Source organism: Blastomyces gilchristii (genome assembly GCF_000003855.2).
Source record: "Blastomyces gilchristii SLH14081 genomic scaffold supercont1.49, whole genome shotgun sequence".
NCBI lineage: Eukaryota > Fungi > Ascomycota > Eurotiomycetes > Onygenales > Ajellomycetaceae > Blastomyces > Blastomyces gilchristii.
Genome location: NW_003101634.1, coordinates 125,493 through 147,406, shown reverse-complemented (window position 1 = coordinate 147,406; position 21,914 = coordinate 125,493). Strand labels below are relative to the sequence as shown.

Genomic DNA, 21,914 nt, shown 5'->3' with positions numbered 1-21,914 from the left:
CAGATATTATTATTTTCTTTCAATAACTTTTTATTATAGATATTTATAGAGTTGAATAATATCAAACTCATTCTTTTTATCTATAATATTACTCACAAGAATATCAGAGTCAGATATAATATTAAATCTCAGATTAAATTAATATCTTGATCTTTTTCTCTTATAAATTACTACTCTTGATTTTATCTCAGATTTTTCAGATAGAAAGTAGTAATAGTTTAAATAAGAAATAATATACTTTTACTCAGTATCAAAGTTTGATTCTTAAAGAAGTATAAAATTAACTTTTTATTCAAATATAATCTGAAGATAAGAATATATATAATTTAAGTTTCTATTTATATTGTTTTAAATAAATATGATTTTTAAAGAATTTTTAAACTTTTTTTGTTATTTTTATTATATATTCATACTAAAAGAGAGTAGAAATAGAGTAGAATCTAATCACTACTATCTAATAATAAATTATAACTATTTTAAAAAGTAGAAATTTCAACTACTTACATTCTTTCTAGTTTATTAATAGAGTTATTTCTCACTTCTCTAATCTTAATAGATATTTAAGAATTCAAATTCTATTTATATTTAGCTGAAGAATTTGAGTTTAAGAATTTAGATAATTAAGAGTTTCTTCTTTTTAAGCTTATAGTTATAGATTTACTGATTTAACTATTATCTTCAGTTTTAAATTAATTTTCAGCTTCTTCTTTTCTTCAGTTCTTTTAAATTCTTGAAGTAAATGTATATTCTTTTGAATTAGATATATACTTTTCTTTACAGTTAGAGTATTTAAACAGAGTATATTAATATATTTCATCTCTTTTTAAGCATATTTCATATTTATACTCACTAGTTTTGTAATCTTTAGTATAGAATTCATATTTTAAGTCTCTGAAATAAGAGATTATAAAGTATTCTGTAAGAGGCCTACACTGAATAGATTAGTATTATATTAATAGGTCTTATTTAACAAAGATAAAAACATTAAAGAAGGAAAGAAAGAGAAAGTATGAGAATCAGTGATTAAGATGAATATTTATATGTGTATGTGATGACATACGCGGTGAAGCTTCGGAGTGGAAGAATATACACATATTTGTAGCAGCTGAGAATCAGTGATCAGAAATGGCTGAGAATTGAAGTGTATATTACACATGTTCATAGCAGCTGAGAATTAGTAATCAGAAATGAAAGAATCTATGAAGTGTAATGAAATAGTCTATATAATTGATCAGGTACAGCCTGCTATATTAGCTTCTCTCTTTCAGAAGTAGTTCTCATTGATCAAGAGCTGCTGTTTCAGATAACACAGAACTTGAAGTTCAGATCAGTTGATTATAGCTGACTCATTTCATAAGATATTATCAGCTGCAGCTGTGAGATCTCTCATTGAGAATATTCTCAATCTCTCACTTAAGCTCATTATCTTCTTCTATAATGTCTGGTGACTGTCAGTCAGAAGTCAGCTGAGAAGAAAATGAATTGATGATAATACAGCAGAGCAAGCTTGTGTGAAATATATTATAAATCTCTGATAATGTGTTAAGACAGTAGTTATGACTATCTAGAACTTCTATCACTTTATATCTGACATGGTAGTAATCTAGTGTATGAGATGAATATGTAATTCATATATTCTTAAGATTTAATTATATCAGATCTTCTATCTTATATTATTCAGTGAGATCTCAGTGAATATTGATTTGATTCTCTTGATCTTGTTTTACAGTTGTCATGAAGATCTCTGCTCAATCATGAGCATCTCAGAGCTTTATTACTATATTATCAGTGATCTGAATTGAACTGCAGAGATTCAGTGTGAACTGTGTGATCTCTAGAAGATTCAACACTTTCATGTAATAATTATGTGTAAGAAAGAACAGACTTATATCTATTAAAACAGTATCTCATTCATTAATAGTAATCTCTACATGTAGAAGCAGATCATATCAATTATCTTATAAGTAATTGCAGCACTTACAGAGATAATTCTTTACAGTCTGAATTATCTGTTCTGATACATCATCAGTCTCAAGATGATAGACAGTTGACAGACAGTATATAATCTTGAGAACTTGATAGATTCTTGTTCAGAGAGTGCTCATGAATTGACAGTCTTAATTCAATACTATTGATTTCAGTAACTCATATATCTGATAGAATGAACTCTGTAAGAAGGCTTCAGTGACTTGTTCAGTATTCATCTTATCACAAGATTTTAATATTACATTCTTACTTAGTCAGTCAATAATGATCAGAATGTTTCTACAACTCTTACTCTTAGATAGATTAATAGTGAAGTCAATTGCTACATCTTACCAGATTCTATCAGAGATATTGAGTAATTTCAGTAGATCTTTTCTACAGTTCTTTTATAAGATAATAGAAGAATAGTAATTACAGTTTCAGATGAAGCATCTGATACTGTTTAATATCTCAGATTAGTAGAATTCTCAGAAGATCATTCTATACAGTTATTCACAGCCTGAATAATCAGTTATACACAAATCATGCATCTCTTGTATTATTCAAGTGCATAAGAGTTCAGAGTAAGAGACTCAGTGTCATTCATGAAATCATAGAGTATTATTATCATCAATTGAACATTCTGAGATATCAATTCTTATATATAGTTCTGAGAGAAATCAGAGTGCTTCTTAATATACTGCTTCAGTGAGAGTCTGAAGAAGTTCATCAGTCTGAGCTGCTGTATGCCACAGTTCATTCAGTGTAGAGAAAGTGAAGATATTAATATTAGTTCTAATTGAAGAAGCATGTATAGTGCTGTGAGCTATTTCATCTTGATTAACTAATATCTTCAGATTCAAGAGCTGATGCTCTCAGTTCATTCAGTAAGTATCTGTTATATCAGATAATATATCTTACTCTTGTTATAAGAGAATATCTATCATTGAGTTCTGACTGTTAGAACAGTAGTGTATTATAAAATGAAAGCAGCTTAGAAACTCAGATTATTATATCTATTATTCAGTAAGTTTACAGATAGTTGTAAAGTATTTAAGATTCTTATAATCTATAACTATCTCAAATTTGAAGATACTTCAGAGTTCAGAGTCTCATTCTTCTAAACAGTGTATAATTGTAAGAAGTTTCTTATCATAGATCTTATAATTACATTCAGTGAGACTTAGTTTCTTAGATATGAAGACACATGATTGTAAAATATCTTTATTATTATATTACAGTATCACTTCTTCTGTCACATAGTCAGAGAAATCAGTCTTAATAACTATCTCATGATCAGAATTGAATATTATCAGCAGAGAGATATTAATGAACATCTTCTTCATCTGTGTAAATGCATCTTTAATGTCTACTAATTATTGAAATACTGAGTCTTTCTTAGTAAGATCTGTAAGTGATCTTGTAATATCTGAGAAGTTTTATATAAATCACTGATAGAAGTTAGTAAATCTGATGAAGCTTTATACATCTTTCACAGTATACAGAGCTTCTCATTCAAGAATAATGAAGACTTTCTCAGAATTCATTCAAATTTCTTTATCAGCTTCTATAATAAAACTCAGATACTTGATACTCTTGACTTTAAAATCACACTTGTTAATATTTATTGATAGTTCTACTTCTCATAGCTATTGTAATATCTTTATACATGTTCTTGATATTCTTTTCTAAATTCATCAGTGAAGATGAGAATGTCATCAAGATATATAGATATGAATTTATTAAGAAAATCTCAGAGTGCTTAGTTAATATACTTCTGAAATGTACTGAGAGCATTGATCAGTTCAAAGAGTGTGACTACTCATTCAAAGAGATTATATCATGTTTGAAATACTGTAAGTCACTCATCTTCTTCAGTGATGCAGATTTTATGAAATGTAATGATAATATCTAACTTTGTAAATTATTAAGCTTGTTCAATATGAGTTAGAGTTTCATTGATAAGAGATAAAGAATAATGATTCTTCTTCATTAATCTGTTTAATTCTTAATAATTCACACAGAATCAGAGTTCTTCATCTGATTTCTTTGAAAAGAGAATAGAGGCTGCAGTGAAAGAGTTGCTAATATGTATGAATTCTTTATTCAACAGATTATTGAGTGTCTTTCAAAGAAGAAGAAGTTCATCTCAGAACATATTATAAAGAGAGTCTTATAGTGATTCAGAGTTCTTGTTATTCTTCTTTTTCAACTTAATACTGTGATTCACTTCTGAACCTCATAAGAGAGATAGATTTATAGCATTATTATCTTGTCAGAAGACATCTAGATATTCATAATATTATTAAGAGTGTTTTGTATAAGAATCTGTTATTATAACACAGAATAACTTTTCTAGAGCCTTTTTAATATCAGTCAGACTGACAGAATAGATTGATATATAATTCTATTATTAGTAATTCTTTCAGTGACTTCTTTTTCTGAGCATTTCATAGATATTAACAGAGATCTGTGTCAGGTTCATAGTCTTATGAGTGTCATTCTCATGAACTCTATCTTTGTTAGAGAATATTAAACTTCTGTTTCAAGTGTTCAATAAGATATCTTGTTCAGATAGTCAGACAAGTTCTAATATAAGATTATAATCAAGATTATCAACTTTATATGTATAGATATCTTCACACTGATGTTCTCTGACATCTATATTTAGTTTCATTATGTAACAGATGTAAACATCTTTTGAATCATTGAATTCTGCAAGAAGTTAAGGTTTTGATAAGAGAATACACTGAAGATTATAATATCTCACAACTGAAGATTTAATCATTGCATAGTGATATAGATCACTCTCTACTATGACTTTCATATTATACATATTATCAATCACAGTAGATATAAGAATTACATTCATTATTATCTTCTCTTTAAATCATTGTTATCTGATCTCTTCAAGCTTCTGTTTGTGAATTTGAATAGAAGCTAATCTTTTCTCTGTTTCATTGAGATATTCTCATAGTTATCTTCCAAATCTTTCTCTAATGTAATGTGATTGACACAGACAGGCACTGATTCATTCTTTGAATGAGAAGGCACTGATCTTTCTCTTGAGTATGAAGACACATAGGTTAATTGACAGTTGAAAACAATGTGTTCTGATCAGTTACAGTTGATGCACACTTCACATTGACATTGATTAACAACTTCTTCAGAAGTGATTTCAGAGACTCAGAAGCCTGTTCAAACAGCAGAAACTCTTGCTTATGTATAGACATTTGAATCTATTCAGTTCATGGCCTCTGCATCATTATTCTTCAGTGCAGGTATATAAGTGACTGAGATGTAATATCTTCTATCACTGTTCTGTATACTCTTAAACTTGATAAGATAGTCATTCAATGTCTGAAGCTGTGTGTAGAAGTCTTCATAAGTCTGATCTTTATCTATACTTGTAAGAGTCTGTAAGAGTTTGAAAGTTAATGTCTTCTTGAGTATACTAATCTTCATTTGATTCTCTCAAGATTGATTATCTACTTCTAGAATCTTAGTGTTAAAATCAGGAATGAATATTATAAGAGAAGTGTTTCTCTGTTAAATACTCTGTAATCAATCTAATACTTTCTGTTGCATGACAGTGTCTCAGAACAGAATATCAAGATATTTTATAATATTATCAGATGTTTATAATACTGATTCACATGCTTTCATTTATAAATGAAACTTCTGTTTCACACAATTCTTCAATTATTCATTGATATATCAATCTTGATTAATTAACAAACTGATGAAATCTTCATCTACACTCAGTTTTATGAGCATTTTCATTCTTTATAATGAGTAGAGAGTGAGATTGAAAGTATTAAAATATGCAGAAGTATCTAAGCATTCTTTCAGTGCTTTTATATTCAATTCTGTAGATGTTGAAATTGTATGAGTTAATCATTGAATCTCTTCATATTGAAGTTATTAAGTTGCATGTCTGCTATCTATTGCTGTTGTAATTTTAACATTGCTTGAAGTCACTGTGATATCATCTCCATGCTCGCGCTCGTGAGTTCCATATTATTATTAGACATAATTATATCAATTATCAGATATGTAATCATATTCTCATATATTTGAGTATCAGAACTCTCAGATTATTCACTGATATTCTCTTATAAAATCTTACTCTCTTCATAAGATCTTGTTACAGAGTCAGAGTAACTGATGAGCAAGCTTCTATCTGAGAACTCAGTGTTCACTTAACTGTTTGTCTATTTCTCTATTTCTTACACATTGTTATGCATTTGAATATCTCTCAATGAATAATCATTTCTAATGAGAAGATAATGTGTGAATAATTAGTTTCTAATAAGAAGACAATAAACATTTTTATAGTATAAGAGGCCTACACTGAATAGATCAGTATTATATTGATAGATCTTATTTAACAAAGATAAAAACATTAAAGAAGGAAAGAAAGAGAAAGTGCAAGAATCAGTGATCAAGATGAATATTATCACGCTCCCGGCCGCGCCAAGGCCCCGTTGCGGTTCCACAGGGCCCATCACTTCCATGCGGATGATTTCATCCTGTCTGAACCGGTTTCCAACCACTCTATGACATCATTCAGATATATCATAGGAAGATCTGATTGATGAATATGAGAACCCCGCTTCTATATGAGGTCAGCAGATTACTCTTTCTTGGCAATGAGGTGTTGCTGAGGTATCACTTCAGCTATTCTTGCTTATGAAATGAGAGAAGAGTATCCGCTCATTATCTATATAGAATAGCTAGATGCTGACTCCTCATTAAAGAAGTCAGTGATTTGTTTTTCTTCTACTGAAATATATACAAGAGTTACTGTATGCCTCATACAATCTTCTTAGTATACTAAGTATCATATCTGTGATATTCTTGTAATAACCCTGTAGCCTATGAGCTCACTATTCAAGCAAGATAGTCAAGCTCACTCATATAACTTCTTAAACAACTACTTCTATGTGATACTGCTGACTAGTCACTGCTTCAGTTCTGTCACATTACAATTTGAATTGCTCAACCTGATTACACATTTGAATCAGTCAAGCTCTAACAGACTGATATGATCTCATGCACCTGTGCTGAGACTGACCTGACTCCACCCTCTGGGGGAAACACTACACCATTCCCTAGAGTGTGTACACCTCTACCTCAGTAGGAATCCGAGATTCCTGAACCTGCTGCACATTTTGACATGAGCTCTTCAACTGCTCTGTCACTGTCACGGCCTCTACACACCTACATCTATTATGGAGATAGAGAGATTAAGATCAGAGATTCTCTGAGATACAAGAGAAACACCTTGTCTGAATTTCACAGCTTTATCTGCACCCTTGAACAGAAATTCTGCCTTAATCTGAGCCAGTATAATACTCATAAGATATAAGTAATATACACTGTCAATCTTCTTGAAGACATCTCTGTGACTACTTGAGCCATCAAGAAGAGGAAGCTTGAGTGTATCAATGCTGTCATGACTTAGAAAGAATTCAAGAACTTTCTACTGAATCAAATTGAAGATCACTGTAACTGCAGCTTCATGATAGTGCAGTGATTCAACTCATTATATTAATAAGATAATAAGAATTCTTCTGATTTCAATATAAGATTTAAAGAATATTGAGAGAAACTGACTGATGATTTGAATCAATTAAAAACACAGCTTTATCTCATGAAGCTGATTCACAAGGTATGAATAATAATATTATAATATCAGAGTTCATTAACTAATTATACTGAGTTTGTCAATCTGGCTTCTCAGATCTATTTGAATAATCAATTCTCTGAGAAAAAGATTAATAAGACTTCTTCTAAATAATTAATAATAGAATTTAAACAGTGCTGTGATGACTTCAGTGCAGAGAAAGTAAAGAAGAATTTTAAGTATTCTGATTCTTCACTCACTGTAAAGAAATATTAAAAAAGATTTAATAAAGATCTCTGTTTCAACTGTGAAGCTGATAATCACTATGTCAGTGATTATAAGAAGTCAAAGAAGAGAAGAAACTGAGAAGATATCTTCTCAAAGTTAACTTCTCTTCTGACAAACATATTCATGAAAGATAAAGAAGAGAAAGAAAAGAATTAACAATTCTTATATCTCTGAGTTTATATTACAATCACAATGCATACTCTGAATAAGAAGATATTAGTAAGATATCTACTCAACTCTGAAATAAATATCAATTTTATATTCTATTTCTTTTCTTTGATAAAGAATTGAAAGAAGATAGATTCATCAGACTATATGAAATTTACTGATGAAATAAAATATCACTATTTTGATATAATTCAAGTGAAGTGTGTGATCACAGACTTAGAAGAAATCTTTAAGAAGAGCAGTCTGCTTCTTCATACAGTTAATATTATAGATGAGAACATTATTCTAGATCTTCTGTGATTGAGAGAAAATAATTCTCTCATTGACTGAGTTACTCAGATGTGACAGTACTGTCTCACTAATGAAGAGACAGTGATAGAGAAATCTGAAGAGTTTCATCAGAAGAATCTTGAGAAAAAGATTGAGTTAATATACTGTATAGCAGATGATTGAGACTTGAGAACAGATGAAGAAGTCATCACTCTCACTGCAAGATTAGCAGCAGTATCTGTTATTGAAGACAGATATATATAACATCTTTTTACAGATTTTAAGAATATCTTTTCAGAAAGAGAAGCAGTGAAGTTTTCTGATATTAAGATACAATATAAGATTTATCTTAAAAACAGTGTAACAGTGCTGTACAGATCTCTTTATAACTTATCTATAAAGAAATTGAATATTCTGTGTAAATATCTTGAAGAAGTATAATCAAAGAACTGAATATATTTATCAAAGAGTCTGACAGAGACATCTATACTCTTTATACTTAAGAAGAATAATAGACTACATCTATGTGTAGACTACAGAGGCCTTAATAAGATGATAATTAAGAATCACTATTTATTACTGTTAATTAATAAGATGATTGATTGATTATCTGAAGTAAAGATGTTCTCAAAGATTGATATACAGAATGTCTATCATAGAATCAGAGTTAATAAAGATGATGTTTGAAAAACAGCTTTTTATACTAAGTATGACAATTTTGAATATCTTGTTTTATCTTTTAATCTTTGTAATACTTCAGTTATCTTTCAGGTCTATATAAATGAGATGCTGCAGAGTCTTGTTAACATCTCCTGCATAGTATATCTGAATGACATTTTAATCTTCTCAAAATCAGAGAAAGAACATGATATTCATGTTTGAGAAGTGTTGAGTCACTTGAGACAGTATTAACTCTATACAAACACTGAAAAATGCTCATTCTACATGCAGAAGATTGATTTCTTAGGTTATATTATTGAGATGAATGACATTTCAATGAATAGAAGCTGAGTCTTTATCATTGAGAACTGGCCAGCATCATGAATATACTGTAAAATATAGATGTTTCTAGAATTTACAAATTTCTACAGACAATTCATCTATATATATTCATAGATTACTGTCTCTCTTACAGATCTATTGAAGAGAAGTATGAAAGACAGAAAAACAGAACTGTTTATTCTCACTCAAGATATCATGCAGGTGTTTGTAGAATTGAAATAAGCTTTCACAGATACTATAATACTGAATTATTTTAATCTCAACTTACTCAGTCAGTGTGAGACTGATCAGTTTTTAGCCAACCGCTTCACCACGAACTCGCTCGATTTTTCAAATAAGAACCCGCCGATAGATCCATCGAAAAGCCCTCGATCATACGAGCATTTTGACCCCATCGCCGACCGCATACCCCGTGTGGTGATGGAGTTATCCAGCCAAATGTGAACTGGACGTTGTTCGAAGCTCCTGTGTGGGATTATCCCCTGTTCTCCCCTACCACACCACAACCCCGGGCCAGAGTGCCATACAAATTGTAAGGTGAAGTGACCTAGCCATATGCACCAATCTTCTCGATTTTGGAAGATCCCTGACCTGTAGTTGTGGAGATATCTGAGAAGCAACCTCCGCGAAAACCCTGTCCATCTTTGATGTTTCAAAACATCAACACCAAGTCTCACCCTCATACCGCCCTTCTCAATCTGGCCCATCCCCGGCAGAAAAATACAAAAAGATATCTTGACAATAATATCAAGCACATAATCAACAGACTCTTCTGAAGTGCAATCTTCACAGTCTGCTGCCAGTGTATCTAGACTTTAACACCAAGTCTCACCTCTGTACTACCCCTCTCAATCTGGCCCATTCCCAGCAGAATAATACAAAAAGATACCTCAGCAACAGCATTTAATACATAATCAGTGAATAATAAGTCAACAGCACATCAACAACTATAAAATCAGTATATCTCAAGATCTGACTGAGCCTTTGATCCCTGCATAGTGAGATATATTAAATCTAGTTTTAATACCTCAATATTCAATAGATTCTGCAAGAGATTGAGAACAGCAATACTAGATTTCTATTGAATTTGAGAATTAACTCTATATTAATATAATCATTGACAAAGTCTTCTATTTTGAAATATAAATAACCAGTTCCTCTACATCTCACTGATAATATTTATATTATTATATAGAAACAGACTTATATTCTCTATAATATTAAGACTCTGAAGAGAGAAAGTCTTGATAGAGAGTATATAGTAGTGTATATCTTAGCAGTTTCTATCTCATTCTTCTGCAGCAGTTAATGCAAAAAAAAAAGATCTTAGAAATAGTTTTTTACTTCTCTTGAAAAAGTAAGATGTTTTTCTCTGAATTTTATATAATATTCTTACAAAGAATTAAAAACAGAGTTATTTTCTATCATAATTTCATATTCTTTTAAGTAAGAATTACTTTTTCAGTGACTGAAGAGCTTTTATTAATACTTAATTCTTTTTTACACTCTTTATTAACTGATTTGAGTTACACACTTGTTATATGAGAAGAATTGAATGATTTAGAATAAAATTGAATAGTTTTAATCAATTTCTCTGTAAAAAATTGATTTATTTTTTATCAGTTTTTCTCTCAAAAACTGTTATATTATCTGATTTATTATCAATTGATATCATACTTTTTCTCACTGTATCTCAAGAAAGAGATTGTAAAGATTTTATTGATTTATCTTAAAAATCAATTTTAGTTTATTAGATTCTCTTCAAAAATCTAATCTAGTTACTGAACTAGTATGAAAAAAATCAGGTATTTTATACATAAAAGTCTTTTATTCTTCTTTTGAAACAGTCTGATCAACTTTTCAATTGAAAACAGACTTAGAAATATCTCAATTGAAACAGTCTGATCAACTTTTCATTGAGTGAAAACAATGAGTTCAAAAATACACTCAGTTGATGTGGAAAAAGATGCTTTCTCAAATACTATTTCTGAGATTGAAATTCTGAAGAGAAGAAAGAAAGAAGAAATAGAGAAATAACAAGTTCTTAAAATACAGAAACTTGAAAAAGTAAGCAAGATTCTTGAAAAGCAGTGTCTGAGTGAGATGAATGAAGAAGTTCTATTAATTCTTCATACTCAGGCTAGACAACTATAGAAGATGATCAAGTTCAAACTTGAAATCTCAAACACAGTTCAAAAAATCTTGAAAATTTCTAGTATAATCACTGACTCTTCATCTTACTCTTCTTCTTTCTTTCTTTCTACTTCTTCTTCTTCTTTGAATTAGAAGAAAATATATGCTTAAGCAGCTGAATCTGCTGTCTCTAAACCTGCTGTCTCAAAATCTGCTCAAAATTCTGAGAAAACTGAGAAGAATACTGCTCATGTCTCTATTCATAGAAAAGTGAAAAAGAAAATGTAAAAAGAGAAAAACTTTCAAATCTTCAGAAATAGAAGACTTATTCTCAAAGTCTTAAATCAGAATATTCTGCAAAGAAACAAGCTAAACTCAAATCTCATTTTCAAAATCAGAAATGAAATTAATCAGCAGTTCTTTTCTCAGTTGATGACTGATATTAAAGTTTAAAAATCAGTTATAGCTTCAATTGAGTCATCATTCTTTGAAAACTTCATCATTCTGACTACAATGTCTGAATTCAGTGCTGAATTCCTTATTCAGAATAAGAATCTCTGAAAGTCAGCAGTAGAATCATTACTAAACACAATAATTCTATCTAAAAGAGATGAAAAGTGAGATAAATTCATTCTTCATGATATTTCAGTTGAAATTTTTGACTGTGAAGAAGAAATACTACTTCTTAAAAATGAATTGAAAGAATACAACTTCATTCAACTAAGAAAGAAGCCTGTATAATTAAATTCAATTGAGTTCAGATAAAGCAGGAGAAATGCCTCTGTTCTAGTATATATAAAAATACTTAAACAGTTAAAGATCTCTGAAGTAAGAGTAGCAGATTTGAAAATGAGAGTTCATGAATACAAAGACTCAAGAATGAATCTCAAAGCTTAAACACAGTGTTCAAACTATCAAAGATATGAACACTTTGTAATCTCATGTTTTAGAGACTCAAAATATGCATTCTGTGCCAGAGATCACAAAACTAGTGAGTATAAATGTGAAACATGCTCAAAAAGAGGTGAAATTTGTTAATATACTCTGCTTAAGTGCTCTAATTGCAAAGAAAAATATGCTTCTAGCTCAAAAGAATGTATGTTTGCTTCTAGAACTCAAAAGAACTGAAGAAAAGATGAAGCTCAAAGTCAATCTAGAACTGAAGAGAAGAGTCAAGCCAGTAAACTCATAACTGCAAGCTTAAGAAGAAGAAACTCTCAATTATCTAAGTCTTCAAACTTCAATTCTTCAGTAAAATGTAAACAGAATTTGAATTCTTAAACTTCTGTTAAGATTAGAGAATTGAGAAATAACTCTGATAATAAACTAGATATAATACAAGCAGTTGAGATTTCTACTTTTCAGAATAGTTATAATCTACTATCTAATAATAGTGATTAGATTCTTCTCTACTCTCTTTTAGTATGAATATACAATAAAAACAATAAAAAAAGTTTAAAAACTCTTCAAAAATCATATTTATTCAAAATAATGTGAATAGAAACTTAAATTGTATTTATTCATGTCTTCAAATTACATTTGAATAAAAAGTTAATTTTATACTACTTCAGAAGCTGAATTTTGATGCTGAGCAAAAATATATCATTTCTCATTCAAGCTACTACTGCTTTTTATCTCAAAACTCTGAGATAAAGTCAAGAGTAGTGATCTATGAAAGAAAGAGATCAAGATATTAATTTAATCTAAGATTTAATATCATGTCTGACTCTGATATTCTGATGAGTGATATTATAGATAAAGAAAATAAGTTTGATACTATACAGCTTATAAATATCTATAATGAAAAGTCATTGAAGAAAAATAACAATATCTGAATAATTGATAGAGGATTTCTGAACATAACTCTATCAAGAAACTCTATAATTGCAGGAGATTTCAATGCATATTATCTCTGATGAAATTCAGAATGTAAGAGAGCAGTGAGAGCTGATAATCTGGTTGAATGAACCTTTGAGCATTCAATAGATTTGGTTAATAAGTCTGATCAACAAACATTCTTTAGAAAAGACATGAAACAGAAGTCTATTATAGATCTAACTTTTATATCATAAAATCTAATGAAAAGAAGACTTGTAAACTGATTTATTACTTCAAATGACACATCAGAATCAGATCATGAGATTATTCAATTTGATATTGAACTGAGTGAAAAATAAATGAGTGAAAATCCTCTTCTCTCTAATCAGTATAACTTTGAAAAAGCTGATTGAAAAGCAGTTGAAGAAAGTATAAAACTGTTAAAATCTGAAAGACAGAATAAGCTATATTGAAATTCTGATCAAGATATCTCAAATGAAATGCTTGAGAATAGAGTGAAGCTTATTATATCTATTATTCTAACAGATGTTAGAGATAATATTTCAAAAAGAAAATCTTCTGAGTATTCAAAATCTTAATGAAATGAGAATATCTTATCTAAAAGAAAAGAATTAGCTACTGCTAGAAGAGATTGAAAGAATGATGTAATATCTGATGAAGAGTTCAAAGCTGTCAGAAATAAATATTTTTCAGATATTAAAAGAGTTAAAACAGACTGCTGGAATAAATTTCTTGAAGAAGTATAAGAAAAGGAAGTTTTTAAAGCTTTTAACTATATTAAAACAAGAAGTGTAGTAAAACTTCCAGCTCTAGAATATGAGTTTCAGAATGAATTATATACAGCAAACTCTTTTGAGAAAAAATGTCAAGCTTTCATGAGAATTCTCTTTCAGAACTCACCAGATTCAGATTCAGATTCAGAGGAAGAGAATATATCACTTCTCAACTACATTGATGAAAATGACTGAGAATGACCTGATCTTACATAAGATGAATTAGAGTCAGCTATCTTCTCAAGTTCTGTTAAAACTGCTGCAGATCCTGATTCAATTAATTACTTAATTATTCAAAATATATATTCCTACTTAAAGAATGAATATTTTGAGCTCTTTTTCAATCTCTTGAAAAATGAATATCATTCTGAATGCTGAAGAGAAGTCACTAAAGTGATTCTTATAAAATCTAATAGAAAAACTTCAATTTCTAAGTTATATAGAGTAATATCTCTATTGAACTGTCTAGGAAAGGTTTTAGAAAAGATAATAGTTACTTAACTATCTTTTATAAGCTCTATAGATGATTCTCTTTTATTCAGTGAATAAATGAGAGATAGAAAACAGTGTTCTGTAATTAACACTGTTCTCTCAGTTATTCATAATATTTAAATAGCAAAGCATGAGAGTCTGATCTCAACTGCAGTTTTTATTGATATAAAAGAAGCATTTGATCATGTTTCAAAATCAAAGTTAATTCAGATATTGAAGATATTAAAACTGTCACTTTCTCTAATAAAATAAGTTAACTATTTTATATCTAAAAGAATTATATAACTCTTCTTTGATAGAATGAAATAAGATAAGACTGAGATAAAAATAGAAGTATTACAGAGATCTTCAATCTCACTTATTTTATTTATAATATACACTGCATATCTATTCAAAAATAGAAATATGAGAATAGTGTGATCTCTGAGTTATATAAATGATATTGGTCTAGTCTACAGCTCAAAAACTATCAAAGAGAATTTAAAAGTAATTGAAGAAGCTGTAAAGAAAATCTTTGTTAGAGTAGATATCAATCAAATTTAATTTAATATAGATAAAACTGAGTTAATTCATTTCTTTTCTAGATTCAATGAGAAAGAACTATCTCTAACTCTTTTAAATAGTGAGATTAAACTCAGTGTAAATATCAAATGATTAGAAGTATGATTAAACTTCAAGTTGAACTTTAAATATCATATTCAACAAAGAACTGTCAAGGCAGAAAGACTATTGAACAACATAATCAGACTATCAAATACAGAGAGAGGTCTATTCTTCCAGACTATGAGACAGTTATATATAGCCTGTATTACATCAGTAGCTGATTATGAAGTTCAAGTTTGATGAAATAATCAAGAGAATTTCACTGAACTCTTTCAAAGTCTGTAAAACAGAGCCTTGAGAAGAATTCTGAAAGCATTTAAATCATCTTCTATTAAAGCAATGGAAATTGAAGCTTCAATTCCTCCTTCTGCTATTAGATTTGAAAAGGCCTGTATGAACTATGCTCTGAGAGTTGTAAAGATGAGCTTAAATTATATAATCAGAGAAAGAGTCTCTTCTTCATTTTCATCAATTAACTCTGAAAATGAACTGAATTGGAATAGATTTCTTGATTGAAATGAAAATAATTCTTCAAAGAAAATGCCTTCTCAACTGTACAGACTATGCTCTCTGATTAAAAATCAATTTTCTTCTTTAAATATTGAAAAAATTGATCATGAGAAGTTATCTCTCTGAAGAAAAAAGCTTGAATCTCTTATAGACTTACAAATAAGTGAACTATTAAAAGAGAAAGAATATGAACAGCATTTGAAGAGAATTTCTACAATCAATATAAAAGACTCTATTCTAATTTATTCAGATGACTTAAAAAATGAGAACTTGAATAGATTAGACACAGACATTGCTTATACTGAAGATAATATTAATTTTATCTCAGATTTCTGAAATCTAGACTCTGAATGTAAAGTCTTTGATGCTGAACTATTTGTAATAGTAAAAGCTTTCAAACTCATTGAAATAAAATCTCATAAAAGAGAAAATTATTTAAAAGAGACATGAATATTCTCTGATAGTCAAGCTGCTTTAAAAAGACTTAGAAATAGTCAGATTCATAATGATCAAATGAATCTTGAACTGATCTTAAACTCTATTTTAAAAATTCAAAAGAGAAGAATATCAAAGCTGAGAATTCATCTACACTGAGTTCCTGCTCATATGAATATTCATGATAATGAATTGGCTGATTCAGCTGTAAAAAAGAGTGCAGAATTAAGCAGATCTATTCAAAAAATTATGTTCTGATCTTTTATAAAGAGAAAAATAAAAGAATCTTGTTTAGACAAGTGAAATGAAAGCTGGCAGAAACAAAAGAAGAGTATACATTATTCAAGATTTAAAATAAAACCCAAGTGAAAATCTTGTTTAATTAAATGTAAAAAGAAAATATTCTCATCTATAATACAGCTGAAACTAGGACATGACTATTTCAAATCTTATATACAAAGATTTGATGATAGATTTGACTCAATAGAATGCTCATTCTGTCATGCAAATAAGAATCCTGAGTATATTATAATGCACTGTACATTATACAATAGTCTCAGAGCCAGATTGAAAGAGAAGTATAATCTAAATCAATTAAATATGAGATTCTTATTCTCAACTGAGACAGGAATTAAATACTTAATAGACTTTCTATCAGAAACTCAAGCAGCTACAAGAAAATGGCTAAATTCAGAATTATCTGAATATGAAGAGGAGAAAATCAATCAGATATAGTCTGTTAAAACAGCTATACACTCTCTTTTAATAATTTGTTTTATTATAGTCTCTCTTTACTTTATCTTTTTCTGTATCTTTTTCTTTCAATTTCTTTCTATCTATCTATTTAATGTGTCTATCTTTGAGACTGTGTTCTTTCTCTCTTTTCTTTTATCATGATATTGTCAAATGGTTTCAAAGTATCAAAAGATGTTAAAACACTGCAATTTATAAACAGTTTTTGTATTCTGAGCTGGAATTTTCTGATTTTGCATATCTGAAATTGATGAATGTACAATAGTTAACTTTACAGACATAGAAAAAACCCTGAGAACTAAAGTTCTCAGGTAGATGTTATAGTCTCTGACTGCATACATCTATAATTGAAGAATAATAATAATAATAATAAGTGTGAGACTGATGCATTCAGAAATGAAATCTGTGAAATCTTTTCACAGTTAATACTGAAGGCCTTTCAACATTGAAAGAATCAGAGAATAATCATCTCTGAAAAAACAGATAATGAATTGTCTGTGAGAGAAGACTTTTTTACAGAGTCTATAAGATGCTGTAAATAAAGATCAGTGACCTTCTTCTCTAAGAAGTTATCACTTATATAGAGAAGGTATAATACTCATGATTAGAAGATGTTAGTAATTATTGAATTCTTTAAAATCTGATGATATTATCTTCAGAGTAGTAAGTACTCAGTGTAAGTTCTCACTAATTATATAAATCTGTGTTATTTCTTAATAACAAAGAGCTTGACAGAATGTCAAGCCAGGTGAGTGAAGCTGCTTTCAGAGTATAATTTCTATATCTAATACTGTTCAGATCAGCTTAACTCTGCTGATATACTGTCTAAATAACCTGATTATAATATTGTTAATGCAGAGAAGAATTCTATAAAAGAATCTCTGTTATCACTGCAGAAGAAGCTGACTGCAGAGAGTTGAGATTCTCTAAAGCTCAGAAACAGTGCTGAAGAGACAGCTGTGTGACTCAGTATAGAAGATGAAAGAGAACTCAGATCTCTGTAGAGAACTAATACTGAAGATCATGAGCTTCTTATATTATATCTTACAATTATTGAATTAGTAAAGAATGAAATGATCTATAATCTTTCAATCTGACTACTTTTAAAATTCATTGATAAGTTACAGAAGAGAGATATCTCTACTGTAGCTTAAATTCAGAAGTTGAAGAAGAAAGAATCTGGTTTGAACTTGAAAGAGACAGACTCTGAGTGAGATAATACTGCTAAGAAATCAAGTTACTGATAACTAGAAGAATATAAACTTCTACTGCTGAATAATTCAGTCTTCATTTCTTGTAGCAGAGTAGTGTGCTAGAAGTTATTGAGAATTCATTATAATGATTCTCATGCAGAGCACTTCAGATTAGAGAAGACTGAGAAGCTTCTAAAATATAAATATATTTAAAACAAGCTCTGAGCAGATGTTAAAGAGTATATTAAAACTTATAATATTTATCAAAGAATAAAGATTCTGTGATATAAGTAATACAGTGAGTTGATATCACTATCTGTTTCAAAGAGCTTATGACAGAATCTATTGATGAATTTCATAGTTGATCTGCTGAAGTTGACAAGAGTCAAAGAATATAACTTAATTTTAATCATTGTTAACTACTTTATAAAGATAATTAGATATATTTCTACTTATAAAAAGATTAAAGCCTCTGAATTAACTGATCTGTTTTTAGATATTATTATTTATAATCACAGTACTCTGAAATTGTTAATAACAGATTAAGAATCTCTCTTTACTAGTAAATACTGATCAGCTTTTTACTATCATCTTATAATAAGATATCTTCTCAGTACTGCATTTCATCTGCAGATCAATGACCAGACTAAATATCAGAATCAGACACTAGAACAGTATCTTCAAGTGTTCTGTTCATATCATCAGAATAATTGACTTAAACATCTTCTAATCACTGAATTTATATATAATAATGTAAAGAATATAATCTTAAAGATATCTTCTTTCTATACTTATTATAAATATAATTCTTCATTACTCAGTGACATTGCAGATAATATTTCAAAGAGAGAAATAGACAGTCAGAATATTAGATAGATATAGAGAACAGAGTATCTCTCAGTATCAGAAGTAAAAGTGAGATTGAAACTTTTAAATAAAATTTATAAGAAGATGATAAAAAGTATTCACTGCACTCAGAAGCAGTAGATGAAATACTATAATTGAAAACATCTTTCAATGAAGTTCTTGATAGAGAATCAAGTACTACTTTTAATAAAGAATATCAAGATAATAAGACTATATAAGAAGCTTAGTGAGTGATGACTAGAATCTTTCTCAGTAATAAGAGTGATAAATAAGTAGATATATAAGTTGAAATTACTTATAGAATTGAAATTAATTCATTCTGTTTTTCATATTTTCTATTTAAAGCTCTATAAGCAATGTTCTGAGATAGAGTCATCTCAGCTGAATAATATCAAGATTGAGAGTGATACTGAATATCTTATAAAGAAAATATTAAATAAGTGAATATATTACAGTAAGCTTTAATATCTTATTAAATAAGAAGATTATTTATTATCAGAGAATTTATAAGAACTGCTTGAGTATTTGAAAAATACTGAGAAAGAGATTATAAGCTATGAGACAGCTAGTAGAGACTGTTCTGTTATATATCAGAGATATTGAATAAGAAATACTACTTGAGACTTCTCATTTTTTTTAAAGAGTTTTTTAAAGATAATCTTACAGTAATAAGTTGATATCTTATAGACTCTGTAGTACTCTTCTTCTATTTTCTCTCAAAGAATTTTTTAAAAGTTTAATAAGACTATATAAGTGTAAAATTTCTGAAGCAGTTAAAGAAAAGAGATATTTAAAATTAATAAAAAAGATTAATATTATTAACTCACAGATCACTGCTATTCTAGTGAGACTGTAGCTCACTGAAAAAGTAAAAAGAGGGAATTTCAGAATCTACTTATTAATAATTATATTCTTATCAAACTTATTCTTCACTGTTGAAGTCTTCAATATCAGTATCTTTGTTTACTGAGAAGTTAGTGCTATGACACTGTAGAAGAGTATAAGAAATACATAAAATATCAACTTATTAACTTATAAAGTATCTCAGTCATCTACTTCAACTGAAGTGAGATTCTCTTTAATCAGTGATTAATCTCTGTGACACTTTTAACAGCAGTATCAGCTGATCTCTTCTTGAGATCAGTCATTCTGAGATGTTTTTTCATCTCAGAGACTCACACTTTCATCTTCTTTTATAGATGAGTAAGAGAGATCTCTTCAGTCTTGATGAAATCTGTCAATACTTAAAGCTCTGAGATTCTTGCTCTGTACTGCTTGAGCATCTGAGCTTCTTATCAGAGCTGACACAATACCTTCTTGTAGAGTAGATAATACTTACAGAGAGATAGAAGTCATTGTTACAGATACAATGAAAATAACAGAAGTGAGAGAAGAAGTGAGTACATAGAATCCCTCTCTTCTTCAGCTGCTTAATGCAGTGCAGACAAGTAGTGATACTGATCAGAGGCTGCATCAGAGCCTTCTCACAGAGAGAAGATGAAGAAACTGCAGAACTCTGTGAACTCAACTCAGCAGTATTCTGAGCAGGGCTCAGGCATGCCACAGGAGAGGAACTATGAATTGAGCTTCTCAGAGTCACTGTCTCTGAAATCAAGCTCTCTCTGAGTTCCTCTCTGAATGACCACACAGGGTCATACACCACTGTATTGGCTGAGGGGGGGGGCGGCGTTGTAATGGCGGTGGGGGGGGCAGGGAATGAACCAGACACAGATGAACTGACTGGCAGAAGGGATGACATCTCACTGCAAGGCACAGTGACTACCACCATGGCTGTAAAAGAAGCAGGAGAAGAAGGAGATGTGACAATGAGAGTGATGCTTTCATAGCTCATTGACACCACTGTCTCTGCCTTCAACCTGGCTTTCTTGACAGCCACAGAGGCCGCTGCTGCATCATGAAGACATTTACTCACTAGAAAACATCAGAATAAGTCCTCTACTGTTCTTCAAGAATGATACTCTCATACACTCACTATTACAGATGAGAAGAGGGAGAGAAAAATGTGTTATAGAGAGAGAGAATCTTTTTGAAAAAATCCTATCACTACTGTTAGCTTTGTCTCTAAAATACATCACTTTTGCAGAGAATTTTATATATAGAATAGAATATATTGAAAGATCTGTAAGTCACTTGTTAACTATGTTTTTTACATTTCAAATTGATATATAAGAAACTCACTTATTATATGTTTGATTTGAATGAAGATAAGAAAAGAAAGACTTACACAGTCAGCAGAATAACTCATCTATTTCTTTATACAGTATATACACTGTCAATTGATTAGTAATCATTGCTATATAACAAAGATAATTTCTAATCTAGTAATCTTAAGAGTATTAAGACTATACTCTTAAAGAGAAGAGTATTATCATGCTCTCAGTTATATCAAGACTCTGTTACAGTTTCACATAACTTATCACTTTCATATGAATAATTTCATTCTATCTGAATCAGTTTTCAATCACTCTATGACATTATTTGAATATATTATAGAAAGATCTGATTGATAAATATGAGAATCTTACTTCTATATAAGATCAGCAGATTACTCTTTCTTGATAATAAGATACTGCTAAGATATCACTCTAGCTATTCTCACTTATGAAATGAGAGAAGAGTATCTGCTCATTGTCTATATAGAATAGCTAGATGCTGACTTCTTATTAAAGAAGTCAGTGATTCATTTTTCTTCTACTGAAATATATATAAGAGTTACTATGTGTCTTATACAATCTTCTTAGTATACTAAGTATTATATCTGTGATATTCTTGTAATAACCCTGTAGTCTACAAGCTCACTATTCAAGTAAGATAGTCAAGCTCACTTATACAGCTTCTTAAACAACTACTTCTATGTGACACTGCTGACTAGTCACTGCTTCGGTTCCGCCATGTTACAAATATTTATACATGTATGTGATAATGTACACAGTGAAGCTTTAAGATGAAAGAATATACGCGCGTTTATAGCGG

The 21,914-nt window shown here is 29.6% G+C and overlaps 2 protein-coding genes across 2 annotated transcripts; one reads left to right on the top strand and one right to left on the bottom strand.

Annotated features, from left to right (window-relative positions):
* Positions 1-12,268: 12,268 nt before the first annotated feature.
* On the top strand, positions 12,269-12,551 carry BDBG_18052 (uncharacterized protein; the record flags this gene model as incomplete). Its single annotated transcript, XM_031725641.1, has 2 exons — positions 12,269-12,310; positions 12,408-12,551. Coding segments are annotated over 2 exons (186 nt in total), but the record flags the coding sequence as incomplete, so codon positions are not given.
* A 7,708-nt stretch (positions 12,552-20,259) lies between these two features.
* On the bottom strand, positions 20,260-20,591 carry BDBG_18051 (uncharacterized protein; the record flags this gene model as incomplete). The annotated part of the gene is made up of 1 exon (XM_031725640.1): positions 20,260-20,591. A coding segment is annotated over one exon (332 nt), but the record flags the coding sequence as incomplete, so codon positions are not given.
* Positions 20,592-21,914: the final 1,323 nt, after the last annotated feature.